Source organism: Aotus nancymaae, unplaced genomic scaffold, assembly GCF_030222135.1.
Source record: "Aotus nancymaae isolate 86718 unplaced genomic scaffold, 86718_ANA_hifiasm-v0.15.2.pri h1tg000028l, whole genome shotgun sequence".
In the NCBI taxonomy this organism is placed as follows: Eukaryota; Metazoa; Chordata; class Mammalia; order Primates; family Aotidae; genus Aotus; species Aotus nancymaae.
The window spans coordinates 31,965,667-31,984,804 of NW_026988441.1; the positions used below are offsets into that span (position 1 = coordinate 31,965,667).

Genomic DNA, 19,138 nt, shown 5'->3' on the forward strand with positions numbered 1-19,138 from the left:
TGTTACAAAGGCGTTTAGTTTATTCTCATCAGTATCACTGATATTCTCATGGTTCACATTTGCCAACGCGGCTCCTCTCCTTACAGTAGTTAAATGTGCAATCTCACTTGGGGGCCCAGGGAGGGGTGGGGACTCGGCCCAGGGTGGGGAAGGCGTTGGCACTTCACGTGGACAGGGTGGGCAGCCTGTCCAGCGTGAAAGAGTGGGTGAGTGGGCGGCCAGGGAAGGGAGTTGGCAAGGGAGGGCCCCACAGTCTTTTTTTCTCTGGTGGTCGGTGATTCTCCATTCAGATTCCTTCCTGGCTGCCCAGGGTGGGGGAACCATGCAGCTCAGGGCAGGGCAGGGGAGGAAGAGAAGGAAAAAGCAGCAGGCCGCCCAGGGGGAGGGGTGGGATGAAAGGCAGGGCAAGGCGGGCACAGGGGTGGCTCCTGGGGTAAGGCACAACCCTGTCTTTGGCTCTCCTGGTGAGGAGTTTCCTCCCCTGCACCCCCTGCCCGGCCCTTCTTCCCCTCCCAACCCCCCAGACCCACACATACAGTCCTGGGAGCCAGGGGGCACCTCCTGGGGTCCCTGAAACAAGTGGGTTCTGCCACCCACGCCAGTGCCACAGGGGCTCAAGGAGGGACACCCGAGGAGAAGGCAGACGGGCAGGCAGGGGTCTACCCAGGATAAGGGGGTGGGGGTGGGAAGACCCCAGGCCCAGGAGCTGGCCCCCTCACCCCAACTAAGGCCTGGAAGTTGGGGAGCACTGCTTCCTTTTGGGCTCTGGCTGGATCCCCAGCCCACCCCTCAGCCTCCATTGGGCCCAGCCGCTTGCCAAGTGACCAGGGCATTGTGCTTTGGGGTCAACGCTGGGGTGGGGTGGCAGGCTAGGAGGCAGGGGGAGAGGAGGGGCGACTAAGGTGCTTGTGCTTTAGTTGGGGGTGTCAACATCCCCCACTCAGGCTGGCTGGGGACTACGGTGCCAGGTCCCGGCCAGGAAGGCAGTGCCAAGACCCCAGCCAGACCCTGACACTCATGACTGACCCCCGCAACAAGCAGATGTTAAGAGGGACCCCCAGCAGGCCGGCAGAGCTGCTGGTCCCATCAGAGGGATGATCTCCAAATCAGATTACAAGGGTCCAGTCGGAGCTGGCCCCCACCTCATCTCCTGAAATCCCCCTGCCCCTGGAGAGACCCCAGGGAGCAGTGGGTAGGCGGGGGTTAGGGAGGCAGAGGAGAGGCAGGGAGGACGAGGGCCAGAAGCAAACAAGGATGTGGATGGTGAAAGGACATCCATGGAGGGGGATGGGGAGTTAAAAAAGAAAAAAAAAGCTCTGCGTTCACATGAAAATCTGAAACAACAACAAAAAAAACCCACCCGCTCTGGGTGAGAACAAAAAGAGGAATGGTAAAAGAGAAAATTCTGCAAACAACTGCTAACAATGGAAGTGGGCCCGGCCCAGCCCCGCGCTGCGCTGCCCAGCCCAGCCCCCAGGAGCTGGGCCCAGCCAACAAACCAAGCCTGGGACACTCTTCAACTGTAGCCCTGTTGGGGAAGGTAGACAGGGGAGGGGGAACCCAGGAGGACCCACAGGAGCCCAGGCAGCAGCTGGGACTGGAGTCCTACCATGGAAACACACCCACACTCCACACCCCCACACCCACACACACACACACACACTCACTCTCAGCCTGCCCCCCAGACACCCCCACCATCCAAGCTTCCATGGCCCCCCTACCCCTGGGGACCGAGGGGGACAACAGACACAGCCCCATTGGTTTGAAAAATAAAAGGAATCTTATACTTCAATATTTCATTCGCTAAAAAAATGTTTTAAAAATTATGTACAGGGGGTGGGGGCCAGGAGCCCTGCCTTGGGGCGGGGTGGGGGTGGGGAGATGGAGGGAGGGGCAGCAGCCCCCCAGCCTGTTCCCCTGGGTTCCAACCCAGGTCCTACTGCCTCTTGTATCTTCATTTGTTTGAAAGCAAAACTTCCGCACACGCACACGCACACACTCTGCCAGCCCTGGAAACCTCTCATTCCTCCGAGACCCTCGGTCTGCCCCCAAGAGCCCCCATTCCTTTAGGACCTGCCTCTCTCAGGCCCTAGAGGACCAATGGGGGCAGCAGAGGCGGAAAAGAGAAAGGGCACCAGGCACGCCACCACCGGCCACCTTAGGTCGGTTGTGCAATTTCTCGGAGCCTCAGTTTCCCCAGCTGTAAAATGGGCAGTCCCCACGGCCTCGCCTACCCCAGCCCCCAGGTGCAGGGACAGACGAGGGTGACAGGAAGGCGCTTTTGGAGACGTGGAAGCACTGGGAGGTGGTGGGAGGGGTCCTGAGAACCCCTGGGGCCCCCCTCGAGTCCCAAGGGGCTGCAGTGAGAGGCGGAGGCTGAGGAACGCTTCCGCGAGGTGGCCCAGGACTTGGGGAGGGGGCCTTCCCAAGCTCCCCAGGCCAGCCCCCTCCCCTGGCGGGCCTGGTGAGTGGGGAGATGACAGCTAGGGGTTAGGATGGGGAGCCAGAACTCCCCCGATGCACAAGTGTGTGTTAAAGAAGGCAACACAGACCTCGTGCCACCTACCCTGTGGTCCTCTCCTGGCCCGGCTCTCGGTGGGGGAAGGGGGTGGGACAGGAGGGGCAGAGGGCGAGGAACATGCAGCACCCACCGAGGGTCCTGGGGAGGGACAGACAGTAGCTCGTGACCAAGATGTCGGGGGTGTGTGTCGGGAGGGGGAGTGTGCGGCCCCACAGGGAGCCTCCCAGGCGGGCGGGTTACTGCAGGGCCTCAGCCGAGGGGCCCGCCTCGCCCTCATGGCTGGCGGTCTCGAAGCCATGCTCCACGCCCATCATGTCCGGCTCGATCTTGCCCGTTTCACTGATGAAGGTGGTGTAGGCATCATCCTCAGCCTTGAGCACCTTGACCTTGGGCATCCAGCTCTTGCGCACGACACGGCGGGCATTGGTGCACATGTCAGCCGCAATGGCATTCATCTCGCTCTCCTTGAAGTTGGGGGCGAAGTTCTGGCAGTAGTCTGTGGAGCAGGGGGGTGCGGCCTTAGCATGGGGGCCAGGTGACTCCCACAAGGCCTACTCACCAGTCCCCCAACAGCATCTGTGACTGATTCTCTCTCAAAGGGGAGATGAGTGAGGCCGCACAGCCAGGATGCCACACCACATGCATCCGCCCCTACACCAGACTGAGTTCAACCATGTGTGGAAATGTGTGGGTTTTGATGGAATGGCCTCGTGTTCTTGAAAAATTCAGATCATTTGCCAGAATTTAGTAACTGGGAGAGGCCACCTGAAAATCTAGACGCCCCCACATGACAAGTGGCTAGTACCATCTGGCTGCCTTATCCCTCCCAGACTGCCCTGAGTTCAAGAGCCTCCTGCCTGACAGGCTCCCTGGCTTCCCTTCAGCACCTGCGTCCACCAGTCATGAAGAAATCTCGAAGCAATCACAGCGGCTTCCCAGCAAGGCTAGACTGAGCCCCAGAATGCTTCTCAACATTGAACTCTAGCCCTCTGTCAGCACCAAGGCTTCAGAGGAAACGTCAACCTCTGTGCCCTGGGCCCATGCCCCATCCAGCCAGGCGGACACTCACACTTGACGGCGTGGAGCACACGGCTGTCCAGGGGCTTCCGGCGGGGATCGTTGGTAGAAGAGCGGATGCCAGTGCCGCAGCTGTTGGCCAGCGTGTTCCTGGGGGCAGGGAGCATGGAGGGAGTCAGTGCTCAGGGTGGTGGTGGCGAGGCCTGGGGCAACCCAGCTCCCCCTCCCCGGGGCTCTGGTCAGGGCCTCACCGGTCAAAGAAGGAGGCCAGGAGCCGCCGCAGCAGGACCTTGTGCCGCGTGCCTGCGCTGACATGGCAGTTCATCAGCTGCGCCCTCGTGATGTACACGTTGGTGCCTGGTGAGGGGAAGCTGGAGGATGGCCTGGTGCACCCCCACACCGCACAGCCCACATGATGCCAGGCCTCATTTCAGAACACCCCAGGCGTTCCCTGCTGGGCTCTAGCTCCCGAGAACTCACCCAGGAACCTTCTACCCCCACCTCTACCCCAAGGGCAGTCAGGGGAGGCTCCTTGGGACTCCCCTCCTCATCAGTGCTCAGGAAAGGACAGAAAGGGTGGCTTCACCATCCTCAGGGTGCCTGCTGTATGGTCGTGCCGCAAGCCTGTGAGGTAGGCACGCTGGCTGTCACCAGATACAGAAGGGCCCAGGCTCAGCAGGACCAACAGGAAGAGGAGGCTCACACCTGGGCACTCTGACCCGAGGGCCAAAGACATTCTTCTTGTTATTTTAGAGATGAAGTCTCACTCTATCATCCAGGCTGGAGTGCAGTGGCCACCACGGCTCACTGCAGCCTTGACCTCGTGGGCTCAAGGGATCCTCCCACCTTGGCCTCCTGAGATAGGCATTTGCACCCATGCGTGCCCAAATTCTTAACCTAGGTGGTAGCTGGCCCTCACATGAACCCAGGAAGTAGCTAATCTACCCATGTGGCCAAACAGTAACAGCCAACGCTCATACCAACCCCTTAAGCCAGAAACCTACAGACCAGGCCTTGCTCTATCAGCAACTCGAATCTCACCAACACCCCTGCCCTGAGGGTGGCTGTTATCAACACTGCAGCACAGATGGGGAAACTGAGGTCTGGGGGCGCCTAACCAGCTGCCCAGCCCGGCCCAGCCCAGCTGGCTCCGAGGCTGTGGAGGAGAGAGATCTGGGGCAAGGCCGGCCCACCTGTCACCAGCTCCAGCTTCTCGGAGGGGTCGCCCTCATCATAGAGCTTGGGGTGGCAGCGGTTCCCAATCTGGTTGATGAGCTCAGCCGGGAGAGATGCCAGGTCTTGCCGAACCCGGATGCGATTCCGGGACTCGGGGGCCACCTGCTCCGGGAGGGCCTCCACCTTCTCGGCTGCAGGGAGAGAGCAGCACGTGAGTGGCGGGAGGGGCCAGGGCAGCCCTCGGGGCAGGGCCAGGCGGCGCCTCACCTGTCTGGCCGACGTTCATCATGCTATACATGGTGTACATGTTGCAGATCTGCCGGTACTGCTCATCCATGCCCTCCTCGCCGCCATCCTCCTCCTCATCCTCTTCATTGTGGTAGGAGCCAGGGCTGTCGCTGGTGTAGGCGCTGGAGGTGCCGGGGCTGGTCCGCTCCGACGTGCTGGGCCCACTCACCACACCCCCTGCTGCCGCCACCCCACCGGCCGGCTGCCCTGCTCCCGTGGCCACAGCAGGCTGGGCTGCTGCCACCACTGGGGCCTGCTGGGGCGGTGGGGGCTGGTGAGGCCGGTTGGCAGCCAGGTCTGGCGTGGAGAACTTGGCCATCTTGCGGCTGCCGTTGCCACCGCCCCCGGCCTCCTTCTGGCCACTGTCCCACAGCCGCTTGGCCACGGGCATGCACTGCACGGAGTCCGACTCCTGCTGCTCCGTCTTGACCCGAGACACGAGGGGCAGCGGGGTGCCACAGGCCGGCCAGCTCGATGTCTGCGCCACGGGGCTCTGGGGCTCTGATGACGGGGCCTCCTCTGCGTGCAGGCCCTGGGAGTCGCAGCTCGGGGAGCTCACCTTGAGGAAGAACTCTGTGCCCTTCTCCATGATCTCCTGGATCTGCAGGAAGCCAGCCGTGTACATGAGCAGGAACTGGTCGCCCACGTTCATGCTCAGCCGGCCCGTGTAGCAGAAGCTGAGGATCTGCTGGAAAGACTGGGGCTGCACGGCCGCCGGCAGCTCCACCACGGCGCTGCGGCTGCTGTTGAACAGGTCCCGGAAGTAGGAGCTGCTGGCAGCCAGCACGGCGCGGTGGGCCTTGAAGGCATGGCCCTTGACCACCACCGACACGTCACAGTACAGACCCTGCAGCCGCTGCTCGTTGAGGCACTCCAGGATGCTGTTGCCGAAGTTTGGGATCTCCATCTGCAGTGTCTGGGCCATGGCGGCGGCTGCATGGGGGACAGGGAGGAATGGAGAGAAAGAGACAGAGGGACGGGGTCAGGCGGCATATGTGGGTGCTGGCCTGGTCCCGAAGACCTCCGCTGCTGGGGGAACATCCACTCGATGGAATATGACATGGCGCTAAGTCGCACAGAACCCTCCTATCTGTCCCAGTACAGACTCGTTTTTACAAAATGTGGTCAAATCTGCTAAGCCAGCTGCAGACTGGGGTGGCACATGCTGTCCCTTGCAAAGAGGAGGGGGCACAGGCATACTTGAAGAGTATGTACTTGAAGAGTAACTGAATTTGTTTAAGTGCTCGGAAGAGTGGCTAGGACACAGTGAGCCACCTCTGAGTGCCAGCTATTGCTAGCACCAGGTACCTATGTGGTATCTCTGCAGGGCACTGGCATGGAAATGCCAGAAAGGCAGGGTCATCTGATTGTGCACCAGACTCTGGAGTGCTGGGCACAGGCCCCTCAATCACTGTTTGTTGAATGACTAAATGACCACTCGAGAAGTTACATGAGGTCAGGCAAGGTGGGTCACTTGGGTAATCCCAGCACGTTGGGAGGCTGAGGCAGGTGGATCACTTGAGGCCAGGAGTTCAGGACCAGCCTGGCCAACATGGCAAAACCCTGTCTCTACCAAAAATAGAAAACTTAGCCAAGTGAGGTAGCGTGGGTCTGTAGTCCCACAGACTGAGGAGGCTAGGCTGGAGAACTGCTTGAACCCAGGAGGCAGAGGCTGCAGTAGCTGAGATCATGGCACTGCACTCCAGCCTGGGAGATAGAGTAAGACTGTCTCAAAAACAAAACAAAAAAAAAGGGAAAAAGAAATTACATGAGGCTGGGTACAGTGGTTCACGCCTATAATCCCAGCACTTTGGGAGGGTGAGGCAGGTGGATCACTTGAGCCTAGGAGATAGAGACCAGCCTGGGCAACATGGCGAAACCCTGCCTCTTACAAAAAACACAAAAATTGGGCCGGGCACGGTGGCTCATGCCTATAATCCCAGCACTTTGGGAGGCCGAGGCGGGTGGATCACGAGGTCAAGAGATCAAGACCATCCTGGTCAACATGGTGAAACCCCATCCCTAGTAAAAACACAAAAAATTTAGCTGGGCATGGTGGTATGCGCCTGTAGTCCCAGCTACTTGGGAGGCTGAGGCAGGAGAATTGCTTGAACCCAGGAGGCAGAGGTTGCGGTGAGCCGAGATCGTGCCATTGCACTCCAGCCTGGGTAACGAGAGTGAAACTCCGACTCAAAAAAAACAAAAAACAAAAAAAACAAAAATTAGCCCAGCGTGGTGGAGCACGCCTGTGGTCCCAGCTACTAGGGAGGCTGTGGGGGTGGATCTGTTGAGCCCAGAAGGTCAAGGCTGCGCTGAGCTGTGATTGCACTGCTAGACTCCAGCCTGGGCGACAGAGACCCTGTCTCAAAAAAAAAAAAAAAAAGAGTTACATGAAAACATCTCTAGTCATCAGGGAAATTACAAGAAAACATCAGTAGTCACCAGGGAAATGCAAATCCTAACCACAACGAGACACCATCTCACACCCACTAGGCTGGCTAGAATAAAAAAAGTTGGCGAGGAGGAGAAATCCGGAACCCTCTTCCACTGCTGTGGGAATGTAAAATGGCACAGCCACCGCAGAAAACAGTCTGACAGTTCCTCAAACAGTTAAAGAGAGTTACCATATGACCCAGCGATTCCACTCCTGGAATTCATGCCCAGGAAAAAACGAAAAAGTTTGCCCGCATTGAAAACCTGTACACAAATGTTCACAGCAGCATTGTTCACAATAGCCCAAAGGTGGAAACGATCCAAACGTCCATCTGCCGATGGATGGGCCAACAAAACACGGTCAATCCATACAATAGGATATTATTCAGCTAGAAAAAGGAAGGAAATTCTGACACACGCTACAACATGGATGTCCCTAGAAAATATTATTCCAAGTGAAAGAAGCCAAACAAAAGGACCACAGATTGTATGATCCCATTTATAGGAAATGTCCAGAATAGGCAAATCCACGCAGACCGGAGGCAGATTAGTGGTTGCCAGGGGCTGGGAGGCAGGGAGAATAGGGGTGTGGTGAGGGAAAGCAAAGGTGTGTGGGGTTTATTCTTTGTGTGTGTGAGATGGAGTTTTGCTCTGTTGCCCAGGCTGGAGTGCAGTGGCGTGATCTCAGCTTACTGCAACCTCCACCTCCCAGGATTCTCCTCTGAGCCTCCCGGAGTAGCTGGGCTTACAGGTATACACCACCACGCCCAGCTAATTTTTTTTTGTATTTTTGGTAGAGACGGGGTTTCACCATGTTGGCCAGGATGGTCTCAAACTCCTGACCTCAGGTGATCCATCTGCCTCAGCCACCCAGAGTGCTGGGATTACAGGCGTGAGCCATTACGCCCAGCAGGGGTTTATTCTTGATGTAATGAAAAATCTAAAACTGACTGTGGTGATGGTTGCATAACTCTGTGAACATACTAAAGATTGACTGTATACTTAAATGGGGGAATTGCATGGTGTGTGCATCTCAAAAAAGTTGTTTAAAAAAGAAAGAGGTTGGCGAAGTGGCTCTTGCCTATAACCCCAGCACTTTGTGAGGCCGAGGCAGGTGGATCATAAGGTCAGGAGATCAAGACCATCCTGGTCATGGAAACCCCATCTCTACTAAAATACAAAACATCAGCTGGGCATGGTGGCACGTGCCTGTGGTCCCAGCTACTGAGGAGGCTGAGGCAGGGGAATTGCTTGAACCCAGGAGACAGAGGTTGCAGTGAGCTGAGATCACACCACTGGCATTCCAGCCTGGCGACAGAGCGAGACTCTCTCTCTCTCTCTCTCTCTCTCTCTCTCTCTCTCTCTCTCACACACACACACACACACACACACACACACACCCCGACAAAAACTAAGAAAGAAAGGAGGAAACAGTGAGACTGATTTCCTCTGGGCAGAAGTGAGGAGGAGACTTGCAAAGTATACTTTCAGGTCTTTTGAATTTTAAACTTGGTGAATTAAATGCCTATTTGCAAAAGTCAATAATATTTTAAAACAAATAAAATCTGTGAAATCATGCCATACATATTTAATTTAAGCAAATTAACTCAAAAGTGCTTGAGGGCAGGGAGGGGAGGAAGAAATGGGAATTTTTTTTTTTTTTTTTTTAAAGAGATAGGGTCGCATTCTGCCATCCAGGCTGGAATGTTGTGGCAAGATCATAGCTCACTACGACAGGGCAAGGTGGCTCTTGCGTCTAATCTCAGCACTTTGGGAGGCCAAGGTGGGTGGATCATTTGAGTTCAAGACCAGCCTGACCAACATGGTGAAACCCTATTTCTACTAAAAATACAAAAAAAAAAAAAATCAGCTGGGTGTGATGGTGCATGCCTGTAATCCCAGCTACTTGGGAGGCTGAGGCAGGAGAATTGCTTGAACCCAGGAGGCGGAGGTTGCAGTAAGCCGAGATGGTGTCACTACACTCCAGGCTAGGTGACAGAACGAGACTCTGTCTCAAAAAAAAAAAAGATCATAGCTCACTACAGGTCTTGAAGTCTTGGGCTCACGGGATCCTCTTGCCTCAGCCTCCTGAGTAGTTCAGACTACAGGTGTGCACCACCATGCCCAGCTAATTTTTAAACTTTTTTAAGAGACAGGGTCTTGCCATGTTGCCCAGGTTGGTGCATGAACTCCTGGCCTCAAGTGATCCTCCCACTTCAGCCTCCAGAAATGGGAATTGATACTGGTCAGGTAGCCCACCCCCTGCACTGACCTGTGAGAGGAACAGCTTGGGGAGGTGGCGGAAGTGGGGATCTCAATGTGTGAACTTCTGCATCAGACCCTGTACTGCCTCTTCCAGGAAGAACTGGCTGCGTGGGAAGATGAGAAGGCTGTGTCCCACACTCTGGGGCAGTCATCAAAAGGCTTCGGGCCGGGCGCAGTGGCTCACGCCTGTAATCCCAGCACTTTGGGAGGCCGAGGCGGGTGGATCACAAGGTCAAGACATCAAGACCATCCTGGTCAACATGGTGAAACCCCGTCTCTACTAAAAATACAAAAAATTAGCCGGGCACGGTGGTGCGTGCCTGTAATCCCAGCTACTCAGGAGGCTGAGGCAGGAGAATTGCCTGAACCCAGGAGGCGGAGGTTGCGGTGAGCCGAGATCGCGCCATTGCACTCCAGCCTGGGTAACAAGAGCGAAACTCTGTCTCAAAAAAAAAAAAAAAAAAAAAAAAAAGCTTCAAAGGAAGGTGGTGCCTTTCTACCTGACTCTACTGGTAAAAGTGAGAATTTTTTTTGAGATGGAGTCTCGCTCTGTTGCCAAGCTGGAGTGCAGTGGCACGATCTCAGCTCACTGCCACCTCCGTCTCCTGGGTTCAAGCGATCCTCCTGCCTCAGCCTCCCAAGTAGCTGGGACAGGCGTGTGCCACCATGGCCAGCTAATTTTTTTTTTTCGTATTTTTAGTAGTGACGGGGTTTCACCATGTTGACCGGGATGGTCTCCATCTCTTGACCTTGTGATCCTCCTGCCTCAGCCTCCCAAAGTGCTGGGATTACAGGCTTTTTTTTTTTTTTCTCAACTGCAACGGAGTCTCACTCTGTTGCCCAGGCTGAAGTGCTGGGATTCCAGGCGTGAGCCATTGCGTCTGGCCTCCTCTGTAATTCTACAGGGTCTCTAGAGGGCAATGGGTGCTAACTGGGCATGGTGAGGGTGAGAAGCCTTCCCTAAGTAAGACAGGCCTTCACAGAGACTCCAGCTGGCCAGTAGGAGAAAGTACCAAGTACGCACAAAGGCCCTGACGCAGGAATGCACATCTCCCCTCACCCCCAGTTAGCTCCCACGCGCCTTTCATGTTTCCTCATCCATTAGCTCAGATCTGCCTCCCTGGGCTGGGAACTGAGAATACAGTGGCTACTCTGCTTCCATCTGGTAACACCAGTTCAGTCTGAAAGGGCTGCTGTGAAGAACAGAAGGCTTGGAGGTGCAACCTAAGTTGAATCCTGGCTCCAGCACCTGCTCCTCTGACCAGGAGCTCCAAATCTCTGCTCTCTCCATTTGGCAATCAAGGCTGATGAGGCCAACCAGATTCTGCAAACTCAACCTACACTTATTGTTATTGAATGACCATTCAAGAAATTACATGGAAACATCACTAGTCATCAGGGAAATGACACAAAAACATCACTCATCACCAGGGAAATGTGAATTCTAACCACAGTGAGATACCATCTCACTTACTGAGCTGCTACCCTGGCAGGCCACAAGCAAGATGCGGGCCCTGCCCCTTGCAACACCCAGGCGAATGGAGGAACTGACACACAACTTTGGTGAGCTCCCCGAATCCTCTTAGCAAGACTTCAGGGGTGGTTTCATACTCCCCTTGCACAGTTGGGAAAACTGAGGTCATGTGAAAATTAAGGACTCTCCTGAAGTCATTTAAAGTCATTCACCAGGTTCAAAATTCAAAAGATATGTCCCGAAGGTGTGGTAGTTCACACCTGTAATCTCAGCACTTTTTGGAGACAGAGTCTTGCTCTGTTGCCCAGGCTGGAGTGCAGTGGCATGATCTCGACTCATAGCAACCTATACCTCCCCGGTTTAAGTGATTCTCAGGCTCCTGAGTAGCTGGGATTACAGATGTGTGCCACCACGACCAGCTAATTTTTGTATTTTTAGTAGAAATAGGGTTTCACCATATAGGCCAGGCTGGTTTTGAACTCCTGACCTCAAATGGTTCACCTGCCTCAGCCTCCCAAAGTACTAGGATTACAGGCATGAGCCTCCTCGCCCAGCCAATCCCAGCACTTTGGAAGGCTACGTCAGGCGGATCACCTCAGGTTGAGAGACCAGCCTGGCAAACACCGTGAAACCCCATCTCTATTAAAAATACAAAAATTAGCTGGGCATGGTGGTGGGTGCCTGTAATCCCAGCTACTCCAGAGGCTGAGGTTGCAGTGAGCCAAGATCACTCCAGCCTGGGCAACAGGGCGAGATTATGTCTCAAAACAAAAACAAACAAAACAAAAAGACAAAAGATATGTTCTGAGGTCATCTGCTGCCCCTATCACTTACATGCCAGAAAGTGGTAAGGCTGAGATTCAAACAGGGTCTGTCTAGGTACCACAGCCTGCAACACTTGCCCGTATCCTCCTCCCTCTTCCCCTCCTCAACATCACTGCCACCATCCTAATAAAAACACAAACAAAAGAAAACCCCAAAACACCCTGAGGGCAATCAGAGGGTAGAGCCTGCATCTAGGAATCCCAGTTATAAGGCAGCAAAAATATCCACCCACGAGCTCAGACTCAGAGCTGAGTGGGCCAGAAGCTGGCTCCTCTGCATGAAGACGCAGGAGAAGCAGGCATCACGTCAGGGAGCCCAAAGAGCCCACTTCGGGGGTCCTGGCAGCCCTGAACCACCTCCCTGGGCGGCCAAATTAAAGCCACTCCTAGTACTGGGGCCCAAATGACAAGGACCAAGATGGTCTAGGGAAGAGGCTGGCCCTCCAGTTCCTAGCAGGGTGCTCCAGGCTCACTCCCCAGGGATGAGGAGGATAGGACAGGTATGCAGTGCAGCCAAAGCCCCTCACCTCCCTGTGCCTCAGTTTGTTCATCTATAAAATGGGCTGTTCATCCAACCCATCCTGATGAACTGCATCTTCCTCTGTGGGAGGTGCCAGGGACACAGCCCTAAAAGGACTAGCTGTGCTCATCCGGACCTGTATACTGAGGAGACATGGGGGATGATTTAATTACAGTTGGGGTGGGTATGTCAACCGAGCACATGGCCTTGGTGGTAGGGACCATCAAAAAGGTTGAGCAAGCCAGGACGGAGATAACACTCATGTGTGGGAAGGTATCGCGTGTGGTCCAGGGACCCAAAGAAAGCTGGTGTAGCTGGAGGGCGATGCAGCAGGAACAGGGCTGCCAGGAAGAGTGTGGGACAGGTGGGGTCCTGGCCTAGGGAACGTGGACATCTTTGAAAGTGAGTCCCAGGGTCAGGGCAGCATTTTAAGAGTTATATGTACAGGCTGGTTGCAGTGGCTCACGCCTGTAATCTCAGCACTTTGGGAGGCCAAGGTGGGTGGATCATGAGGTCAGGAGTTCGAGACCAGCCTAGCTAATATAGTGAAACCCCGATTCTACTAAAAAAAATACAAAAATTAGCCGGGTGGTGGCACACACCTGTAGTCCCAGATACTCAGGAAGCTGAGGAAGGAGAATCTCTTGAAACCAAAAGGCGGAGGTTGCAGTGAGCCAAGATCGCGCCACTGCACTCCAACCTGGGTGACAGAGTGACTTCATCTCAAAAAATAATAATAATAAAAAGTTATATGTACAGGAACGGTGGCTCACGCCTGTCATCACAGCAATTTGGAAGGCTGAGGCAGGCAGATCACCTGAGGTCAGGAGTTCAAGAGCAGCCTGGCCAACATGGTGAAACCCCCGTCTCTACTAAAAATATAAATATTAGCCGGGTGTGGTAGTGTACATCTGTAGTTCCAGCTATTCAGGAGGCTGAGGCACAAGAATCACCTGAACCTGGGAGGTGGAGGTTGTAGTGAGCCAAGATGGAGCCACTGCACTCCAGCTCTGGGCAACAAATGGGTTGATGGAGCAAGACTCCATCTCAAAAAAAAAAAAAAAAAGCTGCGTGCAGTGGCTCACACCTGTAATCCCAGCACTTTAGGAGGCTGAGGTGGGCAGGTCACCTGAGATCGGGAGCTCGAGACCAACCTGACCAACATGGAAAAACCCCATCTCTACTAAAAATGCAAAATTAGCTGGGCATGGTGGCATGCCTATAATCCCAGCTACTCTGAAGCAGGAGAATCACTTGAACCCAGGAGACAGAGGTTGCGGTTGCCATGAGCCAAGATCACACCACTGCACTCCGTCTTAAAAAAGAAAAAAAAAAGGAGTTGTATGTACAGTTAATCCCTCCAAGGGGACTGTTACTCAATGAAGGCAGGCATCCTTGGCTAGTGTTATTCAAGATTACTTCTTCAGAATGAAGTAGATACTCAGTAAATACTTGTAAATGTGTTAAAGAGCAGCGCAGAGAGGCTGGGCACGGTGGCTCACACCTGTAATCCCAACACTCTGGGAGACAGAGGTGGGAGGATCCCTTGAAGCCAGGGGTTCAAGACCAGCCTGGGCAACATAGTGAGACCCCTATCCCTGCAAAAAAATTAAAAATTAGTGGGGCTTTGTGGCTTGCACCTGTAGGCCCAGCTACTTGGGAGGATCACTTGAGTCAAAGAGAGGCTGCAGTGAGTGATGACTGCACCACTATATTTCAGCCTGGGTCACAGAGTGAAAGCCTGTCTCTAAAAAACAAAAAAACAAAAAAAGCAGGGCCAGGCGCAGTGGCTCACATCTATAATCCCAGCACTTTGGGAGGCCGAGGCAGACAAATCACAATGTCAGGAGGTCAAGATCAGCCTGACCAACATGGTGAAACCCCATCTCTATTAAAAATACAAAAACTAGCTGGGCATGGTGGCACGTGCCTGTAATCCCAGCTACTCAGGAGGCTAAGGCAGGACAATCACTTGAACTCGGGAGGCAAGGTGGCAGCGAGCCAATATCGCGCCACTGCACTCCAGCCTGGGCGACAGAGGGAGACTCCATCTCAAAAGAAATAAAAGAAAAATAAAATAGAAAAAAAAAAAAAAAAAAAAACACACACCTCTCCCACCACCCCACCAAAACAAAACAAAATTTAAAAAAGTAGTGCAGATCAGGCATAGGACTGCTTCAAAGTGACCTCACCACGCGCCAGGCATCGGCCACATCTAATTTTTTTTTTAAAGACAGGGTCTCACTATGTTGTCCAGGCTGGTCTTGAACTCCCCCATTCAGCAACAGAGACTGTACGGTTTCAGGGATAACAAGAGGCGACAGAGATGTGGGGGCTGGGGGTGGCCCAGGTCCCCGCCTGAAAATGAGAGCCAACCTGACGCTCAGGCTGGGGTCCCCCATACCTTGTGAACCCCAGCTTCAGAGCCCAGCGCCCCAGCACCCAGGGTTTTGGAGCCTTTGATTAGCAATTGGTCCAAACACTCAGCCAATTAGCACACAGGAACCCTCCCTCCATGCTGCTGGGGACTAGGGGAGTGGGGCGGCGGGACTGTGAGCCGCAGTGACCTCAATGCTGTTCCGTCCAGTTCCCCAGAGGCCCCTGCACAGAGTGGACAGGGGTGAGCTGCAGTGCCAGAGCAGACCCATCCCTGGGAACCCCTCCATCCCTCTGTGATTGGCCCAATCCTGCCCAATAGACTCAGAAGGAAAACTACCTGGGCCCCTGCAAGAAGCCCCTCATCCACACTAGCCCCAGGAAGGGAGCAGCCATGATTGGACTCTCAGAGGAAACGGGTCTCTCACTAGCAGGTCCCTGGCAGGGTCACCTGCTGGCTGAGCAGGAATGGGATCGAGTCAGGGGTTGAGGCCTCTAAACCAACCTAATAGTTCTGGTCCCCACCAAACCCCCACCTACCTCAGGCTCGAACACACTGCCCAGTCCCCTCTACTGCGGCGAGGCCTTTGCCCAAGCTGTGCACCCTGCCCAGAATACTCTCTTCCTCCACCCTCAGCTACCCACTCCTCCGGGCTAGAGAAGATGCCCCTCTCCTGCCCCACCCAGCCACAGTGCCCTGAAGCTTACCTCTGAGGAAACTAAATCCCATTTGACTATAAACTCCCCAAGGGCAGAAAACCGTATCCGAATCATCTCTTGTTAAAACTCAGCAGAGCAGCACCCCTGAGAGTGTGGGGGACAAGGACAAGAGCCATGGGGCAGCTGGGACCTTCCCGGGCGTGAGCAGATCTTCTGCTGAGATCCAAGGGCACAGCATGCGGTTTCCATGACTTCCCAACAACTACTCAACAAATATTTGCCAGGTCCCTGCCTGGGTAGGCCACAATGGTGACAAAGTAGCCCTGCCTCTGGAGCTCACGGTCCGGTAGGAGACAGAGCCATTCATCCTTAGTCACATGGATCAATGTGCTGCACACAGGGGTGCGTGACCTTGCCTGGAAAGGGTGACACTGGAGCTGAGATCTAGGAAGGGCAGTAATTGACTGGGAGTGTGGCCCTTCCAGAAAGCGTTTTCACCTCCAGGGGACTGGGCTCAGTCTCAGGGCTCTGCTATGGACTGAGTATGTCCCTCCAAATTCATAGGTTGAAATCAGAAGCCCCCAATGTGCCTGTATCTGTAGATAAGACCTCTGGGATCTAATTAAGGTTGACTGAGGTCGTAGGAGTGGTATCAACAAGGAGGCTGTCTGCAAGCCACGCAGAGAGCCCTCTCCAGAACCTGACCACATTGACACTCATCTCAGACTGCCAGCCGCCAGCACTCTGAAATATAAGTGTCTGTTGTTTAAGCCACCCAGTCTGTGATATTTTGTTGTGTAGCAGCTTGAGCTAAGACAGGCCTGAAGCACTATCTATTCACTGATGCCTCCCCCTCCGGAGTCTTTGGCCTGGACCTCCCTGTGAATGCCAGACTCACACACACCCCAGACACCTCCACTCAACACTTCCAGGACCCAGCTCCAGTCCTTTCCCAAACCTGTAAATGCCGTAGCTTCGCCAGCTCCGGCCCTCCATGCTCAGATCCTTGGACTCATCTTCAACTCCTTCAAAACCACTTTGCACCACCTTGGCCCCAAGTGACACAGCTTGGGCCCCCTGGCAGGCTGGCCCTGCTTGCTCTCAGACCTCCTAGAATGGGAATGCTGTCCCCAGGACAACCATGGCTCTTCATTTTCTCTCTGGTCATACAAAGCCCTTTCTCTACCTTTTTTTTTTTTTTTTTGAGACAGGGTCTTGCTGTTACCCAGGTTGGAGTACAGGGGGACCATCATAGCTCACTACAGCCTCAAACTCCTGGGCTCAAGCAATCCTCCTGCCTTGGCCTCCCAAAGTGCTAGGATTATAGGTGCGAGCCACTGCCCCCCGCAAACTAGGCATTGTTTTGGCTTCACGTCAGCTGGGGCAGGGAGTTTGCCTGTGTAGTCCTCTGTTGTGTCCACGACTCCTAGGACCAGGCCAGGTACCCAGTGGGTGCTCAGAGTTCTTTGTGGAAACAATGAACAAAAAATTATTTCCATTCCTCCCAATCTAACTCCCTTTTTTGTTCCACATTAACGCAGCTAAAACAGGAATAGGGCTCAGAGGCACTCTCTGTGGCTAGGCAGACAGAGGACCTCCTCTGACAGTCACCAAGGTGGGTGGCTAGCAGTCAGAGGCCTGCTGAGAGCTCAATGTTACCTGAGGAACTGCTCACACTGCTGGCAGATTCTGCCATCTGTGGGAAGGGGGCTGGCGGCATGATTCCTGGGAGTAGTAACTGCCAGCTCTTGGGGAAAGAGAGAAGCAGAATTCCCCAGCCAGCAGGGGCCTGGGAGAGACCGTCAAAAGCACAGTCCTTTCCTGATGACTTCCAGGGAAGCTGTGACATGGCCGTTGACAGACGCTATGGTCTGAATGTTTGCATCTCCCCGGAATTCACAAGCTGAGGCCTATCTCCAAAGCAGTGGCATTAAGTGGGGCCTTCAGCTGGGCGCAATGGCTGACGCCTGTAATACCAGCACTTTGGGAGGCTGAAGCAGGAGAATTGTTTGAACCTAAGAGGCGGAAGTTGCAGTAAGCTGAGATCTTGTCACTGCACTCTAGCCTGGGCCAACAGAGCAAGACTCCATCTCAAAAAAAAAAAAAAAAGTTGTTGATCAAAAACTTAAAAAGAAAAAAAGTGGAGCCTTTGGGAGGTGATTCAGTCAGGAGGGCTCTGTCCTCATGAATAGGAACTGTGCCTGTGTAAAAGAGGGGAGCTTGTTTGTCCTTGCCACCCTGTGCAGACACCTAAAAGGTGCTACCAACGAGGAACAGGCCCTCATCAGATACGGAATCTGCTGGCTCCGGGATCTGGGACTTCCCACCCTCCACAACTATGAGCAACTCATCTCTGTTGTTTATCGATGGCCCAGTCTGTTTTGTTTTGTTTTTGAGACGGGGTCTTGCTCTGTCACCCAGGCTGAAGTGCAGTGGTGCAATCTCGGCTCACTATAGACTCAACCTCCTGGACTCAAGTTAGCCTCTCGCCTCAGCCTCCTGAGTAGCTGGGACTAGAGAGTCATGCCACCATGCCCAGCTAATTGGCTCTCCTGAGGGCTGTGTCACGGGTGAAAAAGAAATTAAAATTAGGAGAGGGGAGGAGAAAAAAAATAAAAGAATTAAAATTAAAATTAATTTTTTGAAAGATGAGGTCTCACTATGTTGCCCAGGCTGGTCTTGAACTCCTGGGCTCAGGCAATCCTGCCATCTCAGCTTCCTAAATGCTGAGGTTAGAGGCATGAGCAATGCGCCTGGCTTCCAGTCTAAGGTATTTTATTACAGCAGCCCAGATGGGCTAAGACCTATAAGCCAGTTAAAGGAGACCAGCAACTCCAAGTGTAACAAGAAAGAAAGGCCCTAGAGAGTCCTACACTCCTTCATGCAGCTCAGCAGGATATGGCCGAATCCTGGCAGCTATTCAGGTTGCCTGCCTGACCCAGAACCATACACACATACCTCTGTAGGGGCTGAATGTGAAGGCAGTCCAGGAAAACGGTTAGTGAAGGACAAAGTGTTCAGCTGGGGGCAGCGACTCACACCTGTAATCCCAGAACTTTGGGAGGCTGAGGCAGGAAGACACTTGAAGCCAGGAATTTGAGAACAGCCTGGGCAACAAGACCCCATCTTAAAAAAATATATATGTATATAAATGCTATCTGATTGTATGGATCCTACTATTGGCATCAGTATTTTTTTTCTTTTTTTTTTTTTCTTTTTTGAGACAGTCTTCCTCTGCCACCAAGGCTGGAATGCAATGGTACCATCTTGGCTCACTGTAAACTCAGCCTCCTGGGTTCCAGCAATTCTCCTGTCTCTGCCTCCTGAGTAGCTGGGATTACAGGCGCTCACCACCAAGCCTGACTAATTTTTGTATTTTTAGTAGAGATGGGGTTTTGCCATGTTGGCCAAGCTGGTCTCGAACTCCTGGCCTCAAGTGATCCGCCCGCCTCAGCCTCCATGAGCCACTGCGCCCGGCCTGTATTTTTTTTCTTATACACACATAGATGTGATTCATTTTCTTTTCCCCCCAAAGACTGTCATTAAATCCATAGTGGCAATAGGATTAACCACAGTGTCCTCTA

The 19,138-nt window shown here is 53.9% G+C and overlaps 1 protein-coding gene across 4 annotated transcripts in view; it reads right to left on the reverse strand.

The window, feature by feature from the left end:
- NACC1 (nucleus accumbens associated 1) overlaps positions 1-19,138 on the reverse strand; it is a 26,752-nt gene continuing 7,614 nt past the window's right edge. For 3 of the 4 annotated variants that reach the window (XM_012436038.2, XM_012436037.3, XM_021676715.2), the window contains 5 exons: positions 4,982-5,935; positions 4,732-4,905; positions 3,790-3,895; positions 3,591-3,688; positions 1-3,017 (listed from right to left, as the gene is read on the reverse strand). In XM_012436038.2, coding sequence (XP_012291461.2) covers positions 2,758-3,017; positions 3,591-3,688; positions 3,790-3,895; positions 4,732-4,905; positions 4,982-5,927 — 1,584 coding nt within the window. In that variant the 5' untranslated portion in view covers positions 5,928-5,935 and the 3' untranslated portion in view covers positions 1-2,757. Of the gene's footprint in view, positions 3,018-3,590; positions 3,689-3,789; positions 3,896-4,731; positions 4,906-4,981; positions 5,936-9,707; positions 9,953-19,138 lie in introns of those variants that run through there. The other variant, XM_021676714.2, reaches the window with a different exon arrangement.